Source organism: Sebastes fasciatus, chromosome 15, assembly GCF_043250625.1.
Source record: "Sebastes fasciatus isolate fSebFas1 chromosome 15, fSebFas1.pri, whole genome shotgun sequence".
Classification (NCBI taxonomy): Eukaryota; Metazoa; Chordata; class Actinopteri; order Perciformes; family Sebastidae; genus Sebastes; species Sebastes fasciatus.
In genome coordinates this window covers 28,750,144-28,775,277 of record NC_133809.1, presented here as the reverse complement: position 1 = coordinate 28,775,277, position 25,134 = coordinate 28,750,144, and the positions used below count along the sequence as shown (strand labels likewise).

Genomic DNA, 25,134 nt, shown 5'->3' with positions numbered 1-25,134 from the left:
ACACAGAGCGGAGAGAGGACGTCAACTCAACAACGCTGCCTCATGACAAGTAACCGCGGCAGTGCTACTGCAGGGCTGACTTTTCTCTTCCATCCTCCAGTAAACGTGCGGCGCCGACGCGCTTTGAGTTCAGGCTGATGCACGCCAAGGGTAGAGAACAAGCAGGGAGACAGGGAGGCATCTGATTGGTTCTTTCCAAGCGGACCGCGAGGCAGTGATTGGTAGACGTTTTTATCGGATTACAGCAGCTACAGATGACGGCTCTTTTCCGGTCCTTTTTCAGAGCTTATGATCGTTGCAGTACGCTCCGAAAAGCCAGGTGGTGTAGAAACAAAATAGTCTGTGGATGAGCAAGAAGTCAACGAACCGGAATAACGTTACCGCAAATTGTGATCCGTCATTTCATTCGACAGGCTGCGGCAAAAAGCCTCTTCTTTCCCCAATGTGTTGCCTATTTCTTTCCAAGTATTTAATGACATGTGACTGCCCCTCTGGTCCCTCAGTGAAAAGTCGCAGAGATGTCTGTACAGGCCAGCCTGCTCGGCCAGTCTTCCCTCGAAGGCGCAGCGCGTGCAGTGGGCAAATAGTTACAAAAATTCAGAGGTGCACTACCAGGTGGCGCGACAACTTGCGCAGCCTTTGCACATGATGCGAAAGCTGTGATGATGTAATTTTCTGGCGCGCGCCAGCGTCACTACAGCGACCATAAACCCACCTTATAGATACCCTAAATAAAACAACTCGATCTAATTCTCAAACTATGGACAAGACTATCCATCCATCCATTATCCGTAACCGCTTATCACATTCGGGGTCGCAGGGGGGCTGGATAATCTCAGCTGACATTTGGTGAAGGCGGGGTACCCCCTTGACATGTCTCCAGACTATCACAGGGCTGACACAGAGAGACAGACAACCATTCACACCTACAGGACATTTAGAGTCAATAATTAACCTAACCTGCATGTCTTTGGACTGTGGGAGGAAACCTGAGAACCCGGAGAAAACCCACACTAAGACTGGGAGAACATGCAGACTCCACACAGAAGGGCCCCAAGCCGGTCCCTCTAGCTGTGAGGCGACAGTGCTAACCACTGCACCACCGTGCAGCCCTAATGTATTAATCATTGTTATATAATATAATAATTATAATATAAATATAATAATTAATTAATAACACTTTTAAGGCGAAGTGACAGTAACTCCTTAAATGGTTTAATTATGACGGTTTCAGTAAACAGCAGCGGTTAGTGAATGTAACATTATAGTCTATTTTTAGGCTACTTACGCATTGAGTTGGTCCGCTATTGTCTGACACGTTTTTTTGCTGCTGTTTTATTGCAGCGGCCGACGGTCATGTCTCCTTTTCTACATATTATATGCTTTACTTCATCGTAATCTTCCATTAGTAGATGTTTCTCACTGGGTTTAAAGTACGCGGAACACGTAGACTCCATTTCAGCATCAGTAAATCTGTGATCGACCTCGTGGTCTGTTGCAGAAAGCCGTGAATACGCATCTATCTGAATTACTTCCACCTGGCTCAACCTAGTCGCCCCTCCTCAGCCTGGCTTGGCCTTCGTGAAACCTATTAAGCCAGGATGAACTGACTAGACTACTGTAGGTCAAGCCTCGCTTTCTCTCTTATCCTGGATTTCTTTATTCTGCTTTTGTGAACGCTGGTTTGGCACAAGCACTACAAAAGACAACTAACATAAAAAAGAACCAATCAAGATGTTGAATGAGAATCCTCACTGCTGTCTGTGTGTCTGACTGTGTTGCAGATGTATGTGAATCTGCTGTTCTGGTATCAGTTCTTCTGTGGTTTCTCTGGGAGCGTCATGACCAACGCCTGGGTGCTTATCCTCTTCAACCTGCTCTTCACCTCCGTTCCTCCTCTCATCTACGGCGTCCTGGACCGAGTCACGCCTGCAGACACTCTGATGGAGCTGCCTGAGCTCTACCGCACTGTGCAGACCTCCAAGGTGACTGTGCACACACAAACCTGCCATTTCAAAAACCTGCAATCACAGCTGCTATTGTTCAGTATTTTGCTACATTTATTTATGTTATGTCAAACATTTCTTACAATAATTCAGTTCCCTAAGGAATGGAAAAGCTTATGAAATGGTACCACAGTGAGCCAAACTGTGGTCCTGTACAGACCTGGTATTAACACGCGTCCTCAGTGATCGGATCACAAGTGGACAGCTTTAAGTACGTCTGTTCACACCTGGCATTAGAATGCGTCTCCACATGCGTCTCCAGTGGCCACTTGTGATCCGATCTCACTTCCCCGCTCTATATGCAAATAAACACGTAGTAAACATACGACTAATACAGCAGACGTTGTGATGTAATATTACATGAATGTCAGTAGTAATATTCTACATATTCGTGAATTTGGGAACATTTTATTAACATCAAAATATAAGGTTATTGGACCGGCGGTCCTCGGGGACCTCCGCGCCGGCGGTACCGCTGCCTTTGCCAGACAACAGCGGAGCACAGAGCTTCAGAGAGCCGGTGAGGAGAGCGAGCAAGCGGGCGGGTGGGTGTCAGCTCCGTGCAGAGCAGCGGAACAAAAACACCCACACATCACCGACAGTACGATAATAATGCACTTCCCATGTCTAGTCTGACAGTCTGTAGATATATAAACAAGACATATTTTAATAAAATACAGTTGTACCGACAGAATACAGGCGAGCGCAGACCCAGTCTGTATAACGTCCGTCAGTCCAGACCCACTTTTGTACGTCTGGTTGACGTGCAAGTTGGGTTCAATATTTGAACGTCTGGTTAGGGGCCTTTTTGGACATCTGGTTAGGGGCCTTTTTGGACGTCTGCGGACGTGCAAAATGGGTTCAATATCTAGACGTCTGACTAGGACACCTTTTGGACGTCTGTGGACGTGCAGCTCAGGTTGACATCAATAGCTGAACGTTAAAAAAGACGTTTTGAAAAAAGACGTCGCAAAAACTTTCATTTTGGCTCCTCAGTGACGACAGAGACGTTAAATTGTTTTTTTTTTGGACGTGTCTTTGCTCAATGAGGAGCCCGTTTTGTCATGCTGCAAGGCATACCCGTCGGCCTGTCTATTCACATGAGGAACTCAGTGAGACCCTGTGGATTCCAGCGGGACGTCAGTAGAGTAGGCGGTCCTTAATGTGGCCCAGGACACATTCACTACACACTGCTAAAAGAATGCGGCCATATGTGTCCCAGACCACCTTTGAATGTGGTCTGAGCGAACAGATCTCGGTGCGTCTTGAGCGCGTTCACACCTGTACTTAAAGCTGTCCACTTGTGATCCGACCACTGAGGACGCACGTTAATACCAGGTCTGAACGGGGCCTGTGACCCAGAATGATATCAGTACTAAAGGTATCATCGGGTCTCAACAGGTTCAGTATCTATTATTGGCTTCTAAGAAACAACCAGTTTAATAAAGAACACTTAATTATATATATCATAATATCTGAGGCAGAGGACAGTTATTTGGTATAAACTTCCTCCAACAGGTTCCTCAATACAGGAGTTTACCTGACTGGACTTACTGCATTTATTTACATATTTATGAGCTTCTTTATGTTTTAAGATACTGAGGTCAGTGTTACTAAAGTCTGACAGCTGTCTTGACTTTCTCTGCAGGCCTACGTTCCCTACATGTTCTGGATTACAGTCCTGGATGCCTTTTACCAAAGCCTCATCTGCTTCTTCGTGCCTTACTTCGTAAGTCAAAAATCCTTCTTTAAATCCTATTGTTCTGTCAAATAGTTCCTTCAACGCTGTTTTTAATCCATTGATTCTCTTTATATGTGTGGTGACCAGGGGCCTCATTTATTACCGTTGCGTATGCACAAACAAGGGCTTGAAATATGCGTACGCCACTTTATAGGCAGAAATTGGGATATATATATATATAAAAATAAATAAATCAGTTTTATTTTTTACCAAATTCTGTGTTTTCCGTTTAAATTTTTCTGAATTCTGTGTTCAAGTATTTCAGGACATTTTGTCATCAGAAAAAATAGTGTCTAATAATGTGGTGGATGAATAAAATGTCAACAATTCATAAAATATAAAAACTCGTGTCTTGCGCCCTCATTGGCTGTAGCTCCCCGACAGGTCACACAAATGAGAAGAGCCTTCTGTGTTTTTCCTCTTGACTTTACTCGTCGGTTTGCTTTTCTTCTCGTGCACTGATTCGTTTAAGCTGAAAAGCCGATCAGAGTGACATGTCTTACCGATGGCCGACCATCGGCTTGGTGTGTCAGGGCCCGTAAAGGCCTTGTAAAGGAAATTCAGAGATTTGTTTCTAAACACATTATAAATTTTGGAAAATAATAACTGAAAACCTGTGAAAAGACTGTGAACATTGTAGTACTGGATTGTGGTTAAACTCTTTTTCGCCAGTTTTGTGTTAGGGATTTTTTGGGTACGCATGGTTTTATAAATCAGAATATTTTTTGGCATATGTACATTTCCTCATTTGTACATACGCAAACATTTCGTGTGGATCCTACGCTCTGTTTTATAAATGAAGTCCCGGGTCATTTAGCTGCCTGTCGAAATCTATGGGTACTCACTGTTGTGTACTGTTTTTCAACACTGTCTTTGTCTTAAGACCCCTCTAAGTGACAGCCTTACAGCTGATTGTGATGGCATCATATTTCAAATCACATAGTAATAAACACTTCTCATACAGACTGTTGTGATGTTTGTCTCAGGTATACGCGGGATCGAGCGTTAGTGAGCTGTCCTTTGGCTCTCCGATCAACGCCTCAGCTCTCCTCATCATCCTACTGCACCAAGTCATCGAGAGTCACACTCTGGTCAGACACACTGCTGTACAATAGGAATTATGAATTGTGTGGTTGGTTGTTATGCATGCAAACCAAGGATACCAAAGAATTGTGTGCAAAAATTATGATCTGAGTCCAGACAAGAAGTGACATTAAGACTCCACACTAAAACCCTGTTCTGTTTTGCAGACTTGGATTCATGGGCTGGTGTTGGTGCTCAGTGGTGGTTTCTACTTTGGCTTTGTGCTACTCTTCAGTGTGTTCTGTGTGACCTGCAGCCCCCCCACAAACCCTGTGGGGGTGGAAACACTCCAGATGTCTGAGCCTCTTTTCTACATCGTATGTGCTCTCACTACTGTCACAGCTCTATTACCCAGGTACACACACACACACACACACACCCTCAAATACACGACTGAATGTGCACACAACACACATGCATGCATAGCTCTAGACATGTGTTATTAAAACTGTGAAGTAAAAGTTGAAATAAAAGTTGCTCAGTGGCGCAAGAAGCCAAAATGGCTCGACTTCCGACTGGAAAAGTACCCGGATCTTCCGGCGATCTTCCACATCCATTGGGCCCATAGAGCAGGCGCAGTAGCGTCCGCTCGGTCACGGGGTCACAACCGTCACGCTGTCGTCACGGCTTGCTAACTCCGCCTCTCAGCCCTCGCTCAGCCTCGGTCTGGGTCTCATTCACATGAACGGAGGAAGGGAAATAACTCTGGATTCAGCTATTAGTGCATTTTACAACTTTTAGGGCCTAATGATTTAAATAAGGGCTGTTAGAGTGTTCATACTGGGGAGTTGATTTACCTAAAAAAAAATTATCCGCTGAGTTACAGACGTCTCTTTCCCAATGTAAGTCTATGGGAAAAAATCTTTTTGGGCCCAATGGCATCACATGATGGACACGGAAGTTGTAGTACCGCCGTTTGGTCGCTACAAAAATTGGGATCAACGACAGGCGCTCTTCCTGGGGGCTTGGATTCACCCGATGTGTCTGTGAAACGAGGTGCGTTGGAAAGCTCAGAATTTGTAGTTTCCAACGATACCAAGCATGATATTGTAGAGTTTTGAGAAAATTAGCGCATATCCTTTGATCTTGTTCAACTTGTTCTTATATTTACAAAGTTTACTTCTGTACGACTTTATTGTTAAAATACTTCGTAATAAGACATAGTTTGGACAACATACAGTTGGTTTACAGATTCTGAAAGCTGAAGACCTCAGGTTTTCAAAACGGTGTGGCATGCATATGTTCTATAAATACATCATCTTCCAGTGCGACTTTTTTGTAACTACGCCACAGAGTACGACCCGTTTAGAGCCCGGTACCGGGTCCGTCCGGCTTAAGAATTAATGTTCAAGTAAACTACAGTATGCTGAATTATATGAAACATGCCAAAGATTGAAGTAGACATACTGCACTAAAGTATATATCTCAACCCAAACAATTCTGGGTGGCATGCAACAAACAATAGGCTACGTTTAATCATTGAACTTGCTAAGTTCTTTTATTCTTTGAAGGAGGCCAAGCATGAAAAGGGACACAGCTCTATAGTGGTCAAGATAGCCAAGTGAAAGGAATTGTTTTTCTGTTGGGTGTTGAATGTGCCATCCTCCCTCCCTGAGTTAACCATTTACTGATCCATGTGAAACCACAGTCTGAATCTCACACTGTCCTGCGTGTTCTTCTCTGCAGGCTGTTATTCCGAGCTCTGTACAACACCTTAAACCCCTCGGCTGTTCTGAAATCAGCTCAGATGGACAAAGCGGATTCAGAGAAGTACCGCAAGAAAATGCAGCGCTGGAACCTGAGCCAGTCCAGAGTCAACAGGCTGCCGGTGTGTGCCGACAACCCCGGCCTGGAGCCCAGCACAGCCTCAGTGGTGTCCTGATGTCCCCTAAACACACACGCACACACGCACACACACACACACACACACACACACACACACACACACACACACACACACACACACACACAGAGACTGATACCTCTGTAGGGAAAGAAAGACCTGAAAGTTTAGAAAACACATAAAGATACTGACATGCTGGATTCAAGTGCAATAAAAGGCTATATATGGATATTCTCTTTCTGTTGCACTACTGCACTCCCCAGCTATCTACACACACTGCTGATGTCAACAACCAAAGAACTTTGTTGAGACTAATTATAAAGAAAATTGGACATGTTCTACTCACGGAATGAATCAGAATAGTGAGTACCTGTGTAATATCTCACCAAGCATTTACGGGAACAGAAAGCTGTGAAACATGACCATCGTGTGAAATACGTAAAGACTCATATTTTAAAGGAGCTGTGTGTATCATTTGAACATGAAGAAATCATCAGCTTATTAATCTTCTGACATTCATCATAAAAGAATAAGACTGGCCTACTGGCCTGCAGTTTGTACTACAGTGAACATTGTGAGCCAGCAGACTGGATGGAGCAGGAAATCTGCAGGACTGATGGACGCTATCAAGGCTACATTCACATTGGGGGGGTATAATGACACAGAGGTGGCAGACCTCAGTACATGCATGTGCAATCAAATTAGTCAAATCACATTTTTATTGATTTACTTTCAGAAGAGCATGAGTGTCACTGTGTCACAGCTGTAATACTAGAATGGCACTCGGAGAGCGCCTACGTGTGACTTTAAAACACAGCTCACAGCTGGGGGTACCGTGAGGTGGTCGGCTTGTTATTAACACGGCGTGTTTCCGTGTAACATATCGACGGACGCCTCTCTCATTGAGCAGCCTTGTTATGTCTGTATAACGTTACACTACGTTGTCACTCATCCCGTCATCTACCGCTTTTTTCTTTCTCACCGTGGACGGCTGGCAGCTCCCGCCGCACCTCGGAGTATCGCCACACATCCACACACGTATCTCTCTGCTCTCAGAGGCGTCATCAGTTACACTGTGCATGTGTTAAACCCTGTGGTCTTAATGCTCAGACTGATCGGAGTACGTAAAAAAATCCTTAATCCAGATCATGATCCGGATCGCAACCAAAATCGAATGGATTGTTCATTGTGCCACACCCCACTCCTCCAAAAAATTTCTTTCAAATTTCAAACAAACCAGTGCCGGTGAAAACCTTTGGCCTGGGCGGAGGTAATGATTTATTATATGGGTCATGAATAAAAAAAAATATGATCTTGCCAATAAATCAGAATGTAGCATTGAAACTGTTAACAAAACTACTTACACAACATTAGCGTCCCACTGGAGTGGCGTTTGTGTCCACCTGATGAATGCAAGTTCAATACTCAATCTAACTGTAGCCAAAATCATCTGTCTCTTCAGCTGGTTCTGTGGATACTTGACTTTTTTTTGACAGCCACTTTGTTCACTTTCGCTTTTTGGTGCTGAGCTGGTAGCATATGGCTACAGAGAGCTGCGTCTACGCGCTGGAGAACCAAAACTATGATATAAAAATAAGCTACAAGTTGAGCTTGAAGGTTCATTCTCCATCTTGGAAACAGCAGCCTGACAATAAAAAAAAAAAATGTTGTTTCCAAAGCTTTCAACCAAAACGTGTGGCCTTCCTCAGTGGATGGAGTTGCTCAGTTGTCATGGAGATGGGTGATCCTTGAACTAAGATGGAGGTTAATATCAAACCTTGCAGTGTGGATGTAGCCAAAGAGATTCTGCTTATTGATTTGCTCTATTTGTGTTGCTGTAATCGACACTCAACAAAGGCTGTTTCTGTCTCTACATGAAGGACATGACAATACTACAGCATTGGAACAAAGACTGATGCTGAGCTGTTTCTTAGGTACATTCTTAACACAGATCAGATTAAATCATTTAAAGGTGATTTTGTCCCCCAGCAGTCCCTAATTTGTAATATTTTACAGCTCACTGTTATTTAAATATTATTATTTCAACCCATGATTGAGTTTGGTTTATTATCCTCTGTACTGCAGTTTAAATTTTACAAGGTTGCAACAAATGCACTCAAATATCCAGTGATGAATTATTAATGTACAGGGTCAGTGACATTGTGTTTGTGAGTTTTACCTCTATAACTACAAATCATGTTTACTTGACATTTTTACAGACTGTTTTCATATTGTACAGTTTTACATTGTTGGAGGTATTGTTGCTATCCTTCATTGGTTTCCATTCATTTCTGTAAAGTATGAAAATCAATTGGCAGACACTTGAAATGTGCTTGAGTTGTACAGTCAATCAAGTCTGCATTAGGTTATATTATGCTGACATGGTAATGTAGTTGATTGATTTGAAAATGAATTCAGACTTGATGTTCACTGTGATGGATTACACCACAGATTTCAAGAGTCTGCCCATTGATTTTCATATTGTGTAAAGGTGAGTGGAAACTGCTGGATGCCTGGAATAGTAGAAAATACATTCACATTTCTAAAATTTCAAAATGATTAAGACTGTCTGGTGTTGGTGTGGCCCTTAAGTTAAGTTAGGATGGCAGCGCCTCGCATGGTAACTCCACCGTGGTGCGTGTGTGTGTGAATAAGAGGCAAATTGTAAATCACTTTTTCTCCTCTACTTTAGCAGATGCAGCTTCATCTGAAGGTACACTAATATTTTTTTTATAACATCTTTAACGCATCTGTTCCAGGACACTGCTGTTTAGACAACAAATATGTGTTAATACTAGACAATAGACAGCCATATGAGATGTGAAAGGTTTGTAGTGGATTTTGAATTAACGCTGTCATTTTGAAATAAATACCATAATAACAAATATTTGTTAACCTTCAACTAAATCAAGAAAATTAAACTCCTGATGACTCCTACACTGAGTTTCATGTAGTTGTTGTTAGTTCAGCCAAGCAGAGGAATGGTGGTTTGACCAGCCCGTTCTCATTCCCACGGTGTCAAATACCAACGCTTTGTGACGCCCCTCGGCATGTGATACAGACGCACAACGTCACCTTCCTAAAATAATGGCCCAAGTCATTTTTTGACGAAAATAATTTTTTTGCCTAAATCATCTCGTCATGATGCAGGCCACCTCTGGTAAAATCGCCTACATCCTCAGTTGAACAGATCATGCGATTCTACCCCTGTAGTATAATGGCCTATGTCAAGAGTTCAGGTTCAGGTGACTTTATTTGTACCCGTAGGTAGATTTGTTTTGCAGCAAAAAAAAAAAAAAGATGACATCCGTATCGACAATGAGGTAGAGCACAGACAAGAGACAGACATACCAAAAACATGACAAGGGGTACTCAAGGGCTTACTGGAAACAGGACCCAGCAAAAAGAGAAGGCCACAACAACAGTATAAAACACTACTGAAATATCAGGACAGAAAAGACACAATAAAATGAGAAAAGGGATAAACTTCCATAAATAAGTATGTGCAAAAACTGCTATGACTTATTTAAGTGAACTATTGCAGCTGGAACAAAACTGTTCCTGTAGCGCTTTGTTCTGCACTTTGGGACCCTAAACCTCCGACCAGATGGGAGAAGCTGGAATTCACCCGACAGAGGATGGGAGTCATCTTGTGAAATGTAGCTGGCTATCCGCTGTAACTGTCTGGTATACAAATCAAATCAAATCAAATCAATTTATTTTTGTATAGCGTCAAATCACAACAGAAGTTATCTCAAGACACTTTATATGTAGAGCAGGTCTATGACCGTACACCATAGTTTTGAGACCCAACAGGATCCACCAAGCGCTCTACAGAGACTCTAAACTCAGCTGTGACTCGCCAATCAGCCGACTGGACCATTTAATAATCTGACTCAGCTTATTTTTGTCCTTCAGAGGCAGAGTACCAAACCATGACACTAGTGCAAAGGATAAAACAGACTCAATAAAAGCACGATAAAATAGCGTCATTATGTTTTTTTCAATGTGAAAGTGGGACAGCAGAGTGTGACTTAGGCCGTTTTATTTTGCCTAAATCAAAAGACAATGTGATTTAGGCAATTTTACAAGCTTTTCAAGATGGCGGCTGCGTCAAGAGGAACGAAAATCTACCTAGCCACTGAAGTTATTTCCATGATTCAGGGCTGGTCCCCTATTGCTAAGTGATGAGGTTTACTATAATATAGGCTAGGCTATAAATATTGCATAGTTATTCAGTCTTTTTAGTCAGCAAAATAGCTAAGTCCATGAAGCTAGCATTACAAGTGATAGGCTTTCTGTTAACTCTTTTCTGTCTTTTCAAACAATATTTCATCTACAGTTTTTGTCTCATTTTTTCCACATTACATGATCTAATTAAGAAAGATTAGAATACCGTATTGTAATCTAACAGCTACAAATGATGTGTATAACTATAAAAATTACAAAGGATCCTCTTTACTTTTGTGTTTTTTATTTAATGAAAATCTCACTTGAACATAATATTAGTAATCATAACATCATTTGACCGGTATTACAGTATGCCTGTTGTGCAGTGTCTAGAGGCAGCTTGTGTACCCCTAGGGGTGCATGCACACCACTTTGGGAATTCCTGATGTAGCTTAATACAAGTGCCAAGTCATTACAGAAGAGCAGCGGCAGTGGATATTTCAGAAGATTTGGGCAATGAACACCTGGGAAGAACGTCGGTTATACATAACCACTTTGGTCACAAAGGTTAACATGAAGCAAAAGAAAGTTGCTGAGGGATCCCGACGCAATTCATCATTATCCTACCAACTGAAGCTTCAAGATGGAACCAGTCTCAAAGTGTGCAAGGCACTTTAATCCTCTACACTTGGTCTCCCTGAAAGAACCATTACACACTGGCTGAACAAAGACACCATCGACCATGACGAACAAGCGGCAGCGCCGCCGTCTTACGCCGGGGCCACACAGCGCGCATCATGCTCGCATGACGGCAGCGTCACGTCGTGGCCGCGTCATGCCCACCTAGGGTGTTCACACTAGACGCGAGTTACCCACGTCTCGGGAGCGTCCCGGAGCTACCTGTCAGCTGTGTTTTTGCTGTTGCTGACAGCCCTTTCTTTCTACATAGAGTTTGCCTTTTAATGGCCATTTAACTTCATAATAAATGTGATTTATATTTATTTAAGACAAAAAAGGGTAAGAACTGTGTGGTAATTTGTAAATATTATTAAAAACAAGCAAATAAATTCATACATAAATATTAATATATAGCCCATATAAATCCCTCTTTTCTGTCAGTGAAGAGGGATTTATATATATACAATGAGGAGGGATTTCTATGGGCTATATATATATATATATATATATATATATATATATATAAATCCCTCTTCATTGACAGTGAAGAGGGATTTCTATGGGCAATATATATATATATATATATATAAATCCCTCTTCATTGACAGTGAAGAGGGATTTCTGTGGGCTATATATTAATACAAAAAAATAAATAAATACATTAGTAGTAAGAGAGAGCCTACAGCAATCCCTCTTCACTTTGACTGGCACAGTTTTAAACAACATTTCCAGGGGGTTTCGGGTTCCTGTTCTACAGCATTCCAGGTTGCGGCTTTTATCGAAAACGACTTAATTTACATCTGGGGCGGGACAGCAATTTACATTATAAATGCTGATGTTCCGACATCTCAGGCAACTTGGAGCTTTTCACCACCTTGTTGCTGAACTGCGCCTTGATGGAGAAAAACACCTGAAGTATTTCAGAATGATAAATATAAGTAAAGTGTTTTTTTATTATTATTATAAAACAAAGCAAAATAAACAGTTTCGTTATTTGTTAACCTTTAGAAAACGAAAATTATTATTAAATATCTTTAAAAAAATTAAATAACACCTCTAAAAGAAAGAACAATAAAGTTACGTGGTGTTTGTTGAGAGAGAGAGAGAGAGAGAGAGAGAGAGAGAGAGCAAGAGAGAGAGAGCGCATCGGAAAAATACTGCCAACTATCACCTGATGTTCTTATAACCTATTAACCCAGTCTATTATATGTATAGCATATGTAGGGTTTCTGCTATGACTACTACAGTGTTTACATAATTAAAAGCCTGTACTATATTAACTTGATGGAAACCTGCAAGCAGACAACTGCTTTATTTAGAGTATTTCAGAATAAAAGCATTGTGTTAATGAATGAATGATTCTGTGCACTAAAAACGCTAGAGGACTTTTATTTTGAAATCTAGATAGGAAGTGTAAAATATTGATGGTCAGTGACATATTCTACAGATGTCTAGACATGGAAACTGTAGTAATCTTGCTCATATACTGTCAATAGATCACCTTCACTGTCTGTTGCTGCTGGGAGACGCAGCCGAGAGGTAAGCGGCAAGCGTGAAAAATAGGCGAGCCTTCTATTCTATAAAATAGACGCACGTCTGACGTGCGTCTGACGCGCGTCTGACGTGCTTCTCATGCGGGCAGTGTGTCCACTCTAACCTGTTAACATGGACGCCGAAATAAAAAACAACACGCGACGTTGCCGTCACGCGAGCATGATGCGCGCTGTGTGGCCCGGGCTTTAATCTGGATCTAAGAGTGGAAAGCATGCAAAGCTTGAAACTGATGTCCAGGATTTCCTTAAGGACTGGTTGAGGGACCTGCCCACTGTTGATTCACACTACTGCAGAAGCACAGAGACCTACAAAGACAAGAAGTTCCTTCACCCAGGCACAACGATCCCCCAACTACAACGGGAATATCAACAGGCAGCTGCAACTGCTGGACTGAGGGCCGTTGGAATACGATATTTCACAGATGTGTTCCATGAAGAGAACCATTCCGTATTCATTCCGCGAAAAGATCAGTGTGATGTTTGTGTTTCATTCAAGCATGGGAATATTAGTAAGGCCGAATATGATGCACATGTCGTTGTAGTTCATAATATAATAGCACAATAAATACTGTGGGCCTACAATGGAATATTCATGTATTTGGAAGGGCATCTGCATGAATGAGTGTACCTTCGGATCAATCATTTTCTGTATCAACAGTAAATCAAAAAGGTATAAAATAATTCGCTACTCTGGGCCAGTATGGAAAAGCAAGCTTGCCGCTTGATTGCTTTTTTCCTTCTTCGCTTTTTGAAATACAAAGCTATGCAATCGTTTTTTCATTGTGAGCCATTTAAACAGAAAATTGACTCCAGTGCTTGTCCATGTGTTCTTACCATATGGTCAGATGAATGTTTTTATAATACTACAACACAAAAGTCGGAATATCACAAGAAAAGGGACGAAATAAGAGAAGGAAGCATGTAATATCAGCAGAATAGAAATGAAATGTACTCTACTGATGTGGGACAGTCAGAGAGGCGTGTTTTGACTGATTATCTGTGTTGTACTATATCAGTGCCACAGTTTAGAAGTGATTGTTGTGTAGGTCGCTGCTCTCCTGCTGCTGCTGGACGTGCAGGGAGCTCCAAACAGAGCCATGCAGCCAAAAATATAACTGTTACTTCATAATAAGCTAGATAGATAGATAGATAGATAGATAGTAACTTTATTAATCCCAAAGGGAAATTCAAGTTTCCAGCATCACAGTTCCATAGTGCAAAAACATGTAAGTAAAAAGGCAGTAAAAACGTTAGTAGTGCAAAGTACAAAGAACAAAAAATATACCAGATATAAAAATACAAGATGAAGAAGAAAACTGTTAAAACTGAATATAGTGCAGAGTAACAGCTATGATACACGACTATTAAAAAAGTGAATATAGTGCAGAAGAGACTGTTAAAAGTGTGTATAGTGCATTATTATCTGTCCTGCAGAGCGTCATCCTTTGCACCCAAACCCCCCCTCCCTCCTCCCTAGAGAGGTGTTGTACAGTTTGATGGCTCGGGGGACAAAGGATTTCCTGAGTCTGTCTGTGAATGAAAGTGAGCCAGGCAGAGTTGATTTTTCTGATGTAGGCCTACTCATTGTTTATATTTGTATAGTGTTTACATATAGGATACATATATCCAAATCCACACAATAAATATACATATACATAGGTACAGAAAACAACACCATGCAACAAGTTTAGATCAACTAAACTCGGGAAAAAAAAGTTTGGAAAATTGGGTTTTGTCAATTATTTCTCTGTTGTTACAATACTTTTTTTTTTTTAAAGTTATTTTTTTGGGGGCATTTTTCCATTTTTATGACAGGACAGTGGATAGAGTCTTGAAAGGGGGGAGAGAGAGAGAGTGGATGCGGAAAGGGCCACAGGCCGGATTTGAACCCGGGCCGCCGCGGTCAGGACCAAGCCTTAATACATGGACGCCCGCTCTACCAACTGAGCTAACCCAGGCACCCTGTTGTTACAATACTAAGTGGCATTGTATTTTACATCGTTGGAAAGCCTGTTTATTTACCTTCACAATGATGTCCAACTTGTAAGGATCATGCATTTGTGGGATGAGCAGCACAGCTGATTATGTGGGTAGCGCCCAAGTGAAATTTGCCAAAATTGACCCACATAAATCATAAATAATTGACCAAACACAAATTTCCAAACTTTTTTTTCCGAGTTTATTTTAGCCAAAGTGTTAATTATACTCATTACTAGTGGGTAAATGATAAGAATGATCTCTGACTGTGATTCAGTGACTGTTGTGAATAACAGGAATAATCTATGACCATGATTAGACTTTTAGTATGTGATTGACAAGAGAGATTTATGATCTAGGAATGTAAGCCCGTAGACCTTATGTCTTGCGACAAGTGATGATAGAGGAAGTGAACCTCCGGTTAAACAATAATGGAACTCGTGATCGTGAACAACACCCAAAAAAGGGGCCCTGGACCATTGAGCAATACTGTTCAACAGACATAAACATTTTTGGAGTTTTGAGAGAGAGTGGGTGGTGAAACTGGTTGTGTGGCACATGCACATGTGGCACCCTGGACATTTTAGGGTTAAGGATAGTGCCCAGAAATACTGAGTTGTTACCTGTATGTCATTATTTTGGTACCCCCACCATGGTTATTTTTGTTATTATTATTTTTATTACCATTATTATTTTTAAAGCGCTTGGTGTCACTTAAAAGACAGTAGAAAGGACAGTAAACTCACCTGCTTTAGTGTCAAGTAATTCAATGACAACATGCTGTATTGACCAGTAGGTGGCGGTAGTGGCTTTTATATGTCAGCGACTGGCGCTGTTATTCTTCTGTAGCCGGAAGTCAGCGCAGTAGTAGCATAACAGTCAGGAAAGCAGTATAGAACAAAGCCGGCGTTCATCCTTGACTGTTCTTTTAATGTGTTTACAGCATAATAAATGTACCTGGCACCTGGATGGAAGAAAACTGTCTCTTCATTCAGTGTGTGGGTAACACACACACACGCAGTTTGATAGAGGTATAAAACAGGAGAAATGCAAATTTTGGGCTCCTCACTGGAAGTGAAGGCAAACATGTCAAAATTAAAGCCAAGAAGATAGTTTGGTCATTCTATAAAAGTGTAACATTATTTAAGCACAGGGTCGAGGTAACAGTAGAAGATAAATAGGCTAAATAAATACATACTGTACCTAAAAAAGCCTAATTAATTATATAGCGTAGACACATGCACTGTGCCAAAATCATGGAAATTCTCAATAATTAGGCCTGTGCTAAAAAAGCCAAGTAAGCTAAATGATCTTCGGCCTATCGCAATAACCTCCATATTGTGTAAAACCATGGAACGAGTTCTTGCCAGCCACCTGACCAGCACAGTGGCTACTAAGCTAGCTCTGCTCCAGTTCGCTTAAATAAGAGCGACAGAGGCCCAGATGACGCTGTGCTGACTGCTTAACACCGTCCACAAAACACCTTATGCATCCTAAAGGTTATGCCAGAGCTTTATTTGTGGATTTTAGCTCAGCTTTTAACTCAATGAAGACGCATATTCTCCTGAAAAGGCTCATTGATCTCAACATCAACACAGGGTTAGTTGTGTGGATCAGAGGGTCTGTGTCAGGGAGAACATGTCAGAGATGCTCACTGTGAGCACAGGCTGCCAAAGGCTGTGTTCTTTCCCCTGTGCTATTCTCTCTCTTTACTAATGAATTTATGATCAATGAGAAACATTTTAGACTGTTTAAGTATGTGGATGACATGGCCTTAGTTGTCCTTAACGGGCCCACTAGGTGAAGTTGCCTATCTGGCCCACACTACAGCCCTTCAGACATGGTGTCACACTAGCCAGTTAGAAATCAATGTGGCCGAGACGAAGGAATTAATCATGTGCTGAGACAAAACAACATCTGATCACAGAGCCAGTTTCACTTGATGGCCAACATGTTGAAACTGTGGGACACTTTAAATACCTCGGTACAGTCCTGGACACCCAGGTGAGCTTCTCTGAAAATACAGAGTATATTTTCAAGAGATGCTCACAGCGACTTTATCTTCTAAGGAAACTTAGTGGCCTCGGTGTCAGCCAGAAGAGTTTAGAATTAGTGTACAAAACTATTGATGAGAGGGTTTTAACCTTTAACCTTCCTGCCTGGTACGGTCACCTGCACTGTAGATAGAAGAATAAACTGTCTAGAATTGTGTCAATGGCAGGCAAAATAGGTGGTAAACCCCAAAAGCCCTTGACTCAACTTTTTACAGAAAGGACGAGGAAGAAAGCGAGGAGCATCCTGGCAGATAGCTCCCATCCTCTCTGCAGCCAGTCGGGAGGCGCTATAGAGCCCCTCTGGCAACTAAACATGTGTTTAAAAAGTCTTTCATCCCAAATGCCATCAATATTCTTACCTCAACACAGTGACTGAGCAGATCTGAGCCACAGACACTGACATGAACTGTTTTTAATGTGTAACATAACCTGTCTCTGTTTTTTACTAACTGCTGTCTGGTTTTTAATGTCTGTTGTTTTCTGTGTTTTGTGAGACGAAGACAAATTTCCACCCTGGTGGACAATAAAGTTTGATTGTATTGTATTGATCAGATCATATTGAGGGGCCGTCAGCTTTACAATTTAGTTTGGAGGGAGATTCGCTATCAGTGAAGTCAGTGCATTTTATGAGTAGGCCTTCTGTGACGTTACCCACCACAGGGGTCAGAGGTCACCACTCCTCAACCCCCAAGGATTTTCTTTTCAGTCAAATTTTCAATTTTGACGCATTTAAAGATGAAAAGTCAAGTCAATAATCCTGGTCAATGGTAGATAAGTATGGTTGATCAGCATGTTTGCCAACCTTCAGACATCATAGTCTAATATGAGGATTAATCAGCCTGAGTTCACTAAAAACTGAAATCCCTAACTTTCTGTATTCTGTTTGGTGGTTTATGATGCTTTTCAATCATTTCTAGTCTATTTGGTATAATATGTAATTTAGTTAATTTGTTCGACATCATGATAATGCTGATTTTTCAACCAGTGGTTATGACATTAATGCCAGCTAGACAGAATAAAGCTCTGTATGTCATGACAATAGAACTGTACTGAAGGCCTTTCCTTTATTCTGGTGACTCTTTACAGCCATCTGAAGACAGCAGGTATCTGTTAAATCTACAGTATCTAGAGTGATGGAGTGGCCTTCAGTACAGTACTATTGTCATGACAGACAGAGCTTTATTCTGTCTAGCTGGCATTAATGTCATAATCGCTGGTTGAAAAATCAGCATTATCATGATGTAGAACTACTCGACTACAGCCTTCCTAGTGGAGTGAAGGGATCAGGTGGAAGTGTCAGGTGTGTTGAAAGGATTAGCCACATAGTGCTTCTCACCTGCCGACATAAAGAAACAGCCCATAGTAAGGGTGTGAGAGAGAAAATTGTCAATTATGTGAGAGTTCTGTATAACATCTGTAGAGACCCTCCCTGCTGTATAACATCTGTAGAGACCCTCCCTGTAATTTATCACACATTTTTTGGATAAAAGACATTCATGTGTTAATGAAAAGAACAAAACAAAAAAATATCTATGTATGTATTTATTTGTGTATTTATTTAGCCTATTTATCTTCTACTGTTACTTTGATACTGTGCTTAAATAATGTAGCAAAATGACCAAACTATCTTCTTGGCTTTTATTTGGACATGTTTGCCCTCACTTCTGGGTCACGTGACTGCTGTTCTCCGCTCTTCGATTCAAAAGACAAAAATGACAGAAAGAAACTTGAAGAAACAAAAATTAGATCGTTTTTTTAAATATTTTTTTTGCATTTTTGGTTTGGAAACCAAAAACGAGGAGAGCAGCACGGGATTCCATTTTTCGTTTTTGGTTTAAAAACGAATAAACAAGAAAACCACGTGACTCCTGTTCATCAATTAAAAATGAATAATGATAAAAGGAATTCGTAAAAACCAAAAATGGCCCAGATTGGATTTGTTTTTCGTTTTTTGATTCAGAAACCAAAAACGAGAAAACGGCCATTTTTCGTTTTTTTAAAACGAAAAACAAAAGAAATATTGTTTTCCTTTTTTGAATTCCAAACGAATTACGGATTATCCGATGATACCCAGACCATTTCACACACCATTATTTTGTATGCTTTGATCTGCATCAAGATAAACAGCCTTAACTCTCCATTTGGACTCTGCATCTCTCTGTTTCTACACTCTCACCTGAACACAAAATAGTGTCCTGATCCGACACCCTGAAGCGATTGCTGCCACACCTATTGATCCATAAAAATACACATTCTCTCACACAGTAGGCTACCAAATAACTTCACATTCTACAACATCATCAAGATAATGTTCAGTTTCATAGCTGTTGTTCATTGTTGACTACATTACGTGGCCGACACAACCTATGGAATTTATCAGTCCTGTGACATTACAAAGTCAACAAATCATTCTGCCAACGTGGTATTGATCAGATCATTTCCAGGGTCCGTCAGTTTTTCAATTTAGTTTGGAGGGAGATTCGGTATCAGTGAAGTCAGTGTATTTTATGAGTAGGCCTTCTGTGACTGCTGACTGTAGCCTTTTTATTCAAAGGTGGGGCCATTACTTTTACTGATACTGGCATCATATGAAACTAGAAGTGCACTCGGAGAGCGCAGACCTTCGCCAAGGCAGGTTTCATGTACGTCGCTGCCTGCTGCTGCTGGAAAATAAAGTTGAGCGGTGAGATTGAACCAGAACACTATAGTTGCAGAGCTTGCTACAGAGTGCTACAGGTATGAGTCCTAAAATGTATGAGATTATAATTTTTATATTATATTTCTGCTGTTACTTTGTGTTGTGCAGCATTATGTGTCCACTCCCATGTTGATAAGAGATTTAATACTTGACAAATCTCCCTAGTGTAAAGTGTACTTTCTTTGCTATATTTTAGCAGTACATCTGAGGGGAGAATCCTCCTAGAGGTCCAGCAGGACAATCTGGGCAACTTCTTCGATTGGCTTCATGAACAGCAGGACATCAAGTGGGGCCAAGAGAAGGACCTGTTGCAGAGGGAGATATCTGGCCCGAAAGCCCAGCTCGATAAGGCTCAGGCTAAACTTGACCACTCTCCGTCTAGGGATAAGTCCCTGAAATCTGAGTTGGATAAGCTCGGCTCGATGCTGAACAATGCTCAAAAAGACCTGAGCAAAAAGGACCGCATCATCAAGAACCAGGACTTCCAGTTGAAGAAGGTCGGCTCGATGCTGAACAATGCTCAAAAAGACCTGAGCGAGAAGGACGGCGTCATTAAGAGCCAGGACTTCCAGTTGGAGAAGGTCGGCTCGATGCTGAACAACGCTGAACAAGACCTGAGCGAGAAGGACGGCATCATCAAGAACCAGGACTTCCAGTTGGAGAAGGTCTGCTCGATGCTGAACAATGGTTAAAAAGACCTGAGCGAGAAGGACGGCATCATTAAGAGCCAGGACTTCCAGTCGGAGAAGGTCGGCTCGATGCTGAACAACGCTCAACAAGACCTGAGCGAGAAAGACGGCATCATCAAGAGCCAGGACTTCCAGTTGGAGAAGATGAAGGGGAGAACGAGGCACTTCGAAAGGAATTGGAGGAAAAGGAGTCTGTGCTCCTCGCTGAAAGGAAGATGCTTGCTGTGGCTAAAACAAACATGGAGTGGGAGATGGAGAGCTTGCTCGAGATTGAGAGGGAAGAACTACAAGGACAGCTGAGCAAGACAAAGGAGGACCTCCAAAAGACGAAGGATGAGGCGAAGACCCATCAAGCCCAGCTGAACGAGCAGAGAGCAAAGACAGAGAAGCTCACAGCAGATCTGAAAAAGTCAGAAGATCTGCTGAAGACTGAGAAAAACTTCTTTCTGACGAGGATTGTTGCCATCCGGAAGGAGACAGACAAATTCATGTCCAACTATCTGCCTGAAATGGAAGAACGCCGAGTCGATAAGAGTAAGCTCATGGCTGCTCTAAAGTATGCTGAGGAGGAGCTGAAGTCTGTACATCACATGTGGCGGGAGGACAAGTCTTCCCACTTGGCAGAGCTGGAAAAATCCCAGGGCTCCAATCTTGTCCAGCTGGAGATGCAGGACAAGGTGCACAAGACCATCATGGCTGATCTGAAGACAAAGTTTGAAGATCAGCTAGCGAGTGACCGTCTCCTCTGGCAGCAGGAAAAAACCTCCCTGCTGAAGGAGACTGAGAAAACCAGCTTCTCCTTTGTTGCTCAGCTACACGAGCAAAAACAGAGCAGCGACACCCTCGTGGATGCTCTGGAGAAGTCTGCGCAGCAGATACAGAGTCATCGCATCGAGTGCCACGAGTTGTCCCTCCTTCAGGCCAAGGTAGGGATGCTAATTTTGAAAAATTTTCTTAACCGATAACCGACCCTCGTTAACCGATTATTAACGGACAAGATTTGTGCCTCGCATCTACGGTGCGCCAGCTTTTAAGGTTGGGCATTGGGCTGTTAAGGTGGACCAGCTTTTCTCCTTAAACTGACGGGCTGCTCCTCTGAGTTTTTCTCAGCTTTTTCAGTAATTATTAACCGATAGCGTTAATCGGTTAAAATGCTTAATGTTGGTTAACAATTAAACTGTTAATTATTATCATCCCTAGGCCGCCGAAAGCGTCCAGCAGACTCTGCAGGAGAAAGAACATGAGTGGACGACCAACAAAGGCTCCCTGAGGTCCCAGCTGGCAGATCTTGAGAACCAGATCGCCAAAAAAAAGAAAAGGACCAAGTGGTACCGGAAGCTCTTCTAATGCCAGGCTAATGCCACGCTCAGGAGAAAGAAAATGCACATACATTGTTCTGGTATCTTGTAAAGTGAAGTGAGTTCACTTTTCTGGTGTGAAACCGGTCCTGACAGAGATATGATTACTAATGTGCACACATACACATGCATTTGTTCTTGTATACCTGTGAGGATTACTCAGTCTTGACCCCTAAACAGCGCTTGGAAAAGGGTTGTTTGAGGGTTGTCATTTTATTTTACTCTTGGGAAGTGGAGTTCACTTTTCTGGTGTGAAACTGGTCCTCACAAAGATATGATTACCAATGTGCTCACTGACACACACACACACACACACACACACACACACACACACACACACACACACACACACACACACACCCAGCCGTCCGAGGAGAGGGGATCTCTCTTTGAATTGCCTTTCCCGAGGTTTCTTCCCATGTCCTTTATGCTGTTCTAATGTTCATGGGGAGTTTTTCCTCATCTTCTTAGAGAGCTGGGGCTGTTCATCTGTAGCTGATCTGGGTCTGTGAGGCCCACTGAAACACCTTCAGCTACCTTCTCCTGTTGTAAATATGTACCATTTATCTCCTCTTGGAAATAAAAACCTAAAAAATTGTAATTGTAGACTGTACTCCTCTCATGTGTTGTATGAAATGCTTTGTTTGATATATAAATCAGGGGACAAGCACTGATGAGTTCTCATTTGCTCCCTATAGCCTGACAATATACAGTAAGTTGGCTCAACTGATTTTATATGTTGATCCAAATATAGTTGTTTTTTGTCTGTGTTGATCATCCAAAGAAAATGAACAAATGAAAAACACCTGAACTTTACTTTCAGCAACATTTTGCAAGTTTACTACGAGTCTAAAGTGGCTTAAGAACTTAAAGGGACTGTTTGTAACTTTTACAGGTATAAATCTACCGGGTTTGGGATCCCATGCGCGCTCGCATATGCGCGCTCGCGTGTAGCTACGCTGTTCAGACTGCTCTTCTGCCTGCTTGCCTTCATTCACACAACGCGCGCGTTCTCGCTCAACCTCACGTTCATGCGCGCACACTCCACACTGCAGGAGAGTTAGTTGCTCTGAGAATATCTAGTGAATGTACGGTGGACGTTTGTGCAGAAATAACTGCTGCAGCTCCTCCAGACCAAAAGAGGTTTCCCGTGCCTTGTGAAGTGACGGGGCTCCGCAGCGAGAAACGTTGTGTAGCACACAGCTCCTATCACTATAATTATACTGGACTAGAATCAGAAGATACCAAACTCGAACAGGAGGCAGAAAAAGTTATTTGCAATATCAAATGACCACAGTAGACAAAAAGCTAATAACTGGTACCTTGTATTTTAGAAAATAACAAACAAAATAAAATGAATACCCATGAGTTCAGTAAACAGATAAATTGCACAAAGACGCTTCAGTTTCAACTCAGCAATGAAATATTTCTTTTGTCACACTCAGGGTTTCAACCACTGAGTTGTTACCAACTATTTTTTCTGACTGGGTGCACCCTAATATCAATAACTCAAAATCTCAATTCTCAATATTTGGATCCAACATTCAATGAGTAACAATATTAAAATAATAACCCGGTTCAATATTATCACTTCTCAACTCGTTTCAACCTTACAATTATTCAATATTAACTATTCCAGTAATAGACATTGTTGTTACCAAGGCATCACAATACACCATATCAATAATATGAATATTCAGTCCATTCACTTTAACCAGTGTGATGGTTAACACTCAGTCCTTTCACCGGCACAGGGAATGTGTTTCAGGGAGCACGAAGAGGGTAAATGTTTTCCAAGTCAAGTAAAAAAAAAGGGTTAAGTCAGAGTCTGGGGTTTGAGATTGTGCACGGGATGCTGGGAGTTGAGTGTAAAGGGTGGTGTAGCCGTGTACAGGTTGTGATGTTTACCCTACCGCCGTGGCAGAAGAGGGGCAAGGTTGACAATTCTTGGCTCTGGGATCTTCAATCTAGGATCTAGAGGTCTCGTCTGGGTTAGCTCGCCATCAACTTTGAATCACTCCAAACAACCTGACCTGCAGTTATTGACACGGCCAGAATTGTTCATGAATCAATTGCATTTCTGATTCATCAGGAATTAATAATTCCTTTAAGTTCTACAACATATATTCATATAATGTAGATTTTACAATCAACATTTTAAATAACCTTCACAGTGCATGAATTACAAATGAAACTGTGGTAAAATGAGACTATCTTAACTTAACATACTTTTTAAATTAAAACAAATAATATTACATGAATTATAAATTATACAGTGTAAACCTGACACATTACTATTTCCTTCTTATATGTCTGTCTTTTTTTAAAATCAAATACACTATACCATGAAATAAAATACCTGACAAAACATAACTCATGTTGCTTCAGTATTAAACAATTCTGTAGCTTTACCAGCCAGAGAAAACATTGAGCAATTAAACACTCTTTATGTCACGTTTTATATTCTTCCCAGTGCAGCTTTCATTCAGTTGAGCTCTACAACATTTAGCTAAATGCACTGTTCATAGCTTAATGCTAAGTCTGTTAACTCTGGGCCTTTTCACTTGAACTTGTTAGCTTAGCACATCGTGGCACAGCATCGTGGCGCAGCACTTATTTATTACAGCGACTCACCAATTCGGGAGTTTCTGTGTCGCTCAGCAGCTTTCAGTGAGCAGGGCTTTTCTCACACACACATCTATGAGCTTATAACAGAGTACAGACTGTTACCATTATGATTTGACAACGTTATATTGTGTTTACAACTTTATCTGAGCTATATTTTTACCGTTCAGCAGCAGCTCCTCTCCTCACAGTTTCCTCTAGCGTTTGAGTAGTACTGTCTAGCCTGCCTGGGGTGCGGTAAACCTGCGCTCTGATTGGCTAAGGCACCTCTGTGTGTTAACTCTTTGTGACCTCGGTTACAGCTGTCATCTCCGACTGGGTGCCGGTGTCTTCCCTGTTCTCTCCAGCCGCGATCGGAGAGAACAGGGAAGACCGCGGCCGCGGAAGACACCGGCCGCGGTCTCTTCCTGCTTCAGCCTCCGGGGTTGAAGCAGGAAAAGCCAACACTAGGATCAGCAGTGATTCATGGAGAGACCTTCGTCTGGTCAGTTAACATTACTGCCACGCAGCTGAAATATAGAGTGATATTGTGGTTTTAGCTGACGTGTGTCGCCTCACTGTCTTGAGCGATGCTCGTTCATGTCTATTTAGAGCGAGCAAGCGCGAGCCCGACGCTGACTTTCGTTGACTTAACAGCCACAGGTGTTGCTGTTAAAAAG

The 25,134-nt window shown here is 41.8% G+C and overlaps 1 protein-coding gene across 4 annotated transcripts in view; it reads left to right on the top strand.

The window, feature by feature from the left end:
• Nucleotides 1-9,558, top strand: part of atp10d (ATPase phospholipid transporting 10D) — a 37,516-nt gene extending 27,958 nt beyond the window's left edge. For all 4 annotated transcript variants that reach the window (XM_074661697.1, XM_074661696.1, XM_074661695.1 and 1 more), the window contains 5 exons: nucleotides 1,785-1,985; nucleotides 3,655-3,735; nucleotides 4,734-4,838; nucleotides 4,998-5,185; nucleotides 6,517-9,558. In XM_074661697.1, the coding sequence (XP_074517798.1) occupies nucleotides 1,785-1,985; nucleotides 3,655-3,735; nucleotides 4,734-4,838; nucleotides 4,998-5,185; nucleotides 6,517-6,712 (771 nt within the window). In that variant the 3' untranslated portion in view covers nucleotides 6,713-9,558. The remainder of the gene's footprint in view (nucleotides 1-1,784; nucleotides 1,986-3,654; nucleotides 3,736-4,733; nucleotides 4,839-4,997; nucleotides 5,186-6,516) is intronic.
• The last annotated feature ends 15,576 nt before the right edge of the window (nucleotides 9,559-25,134 follow it).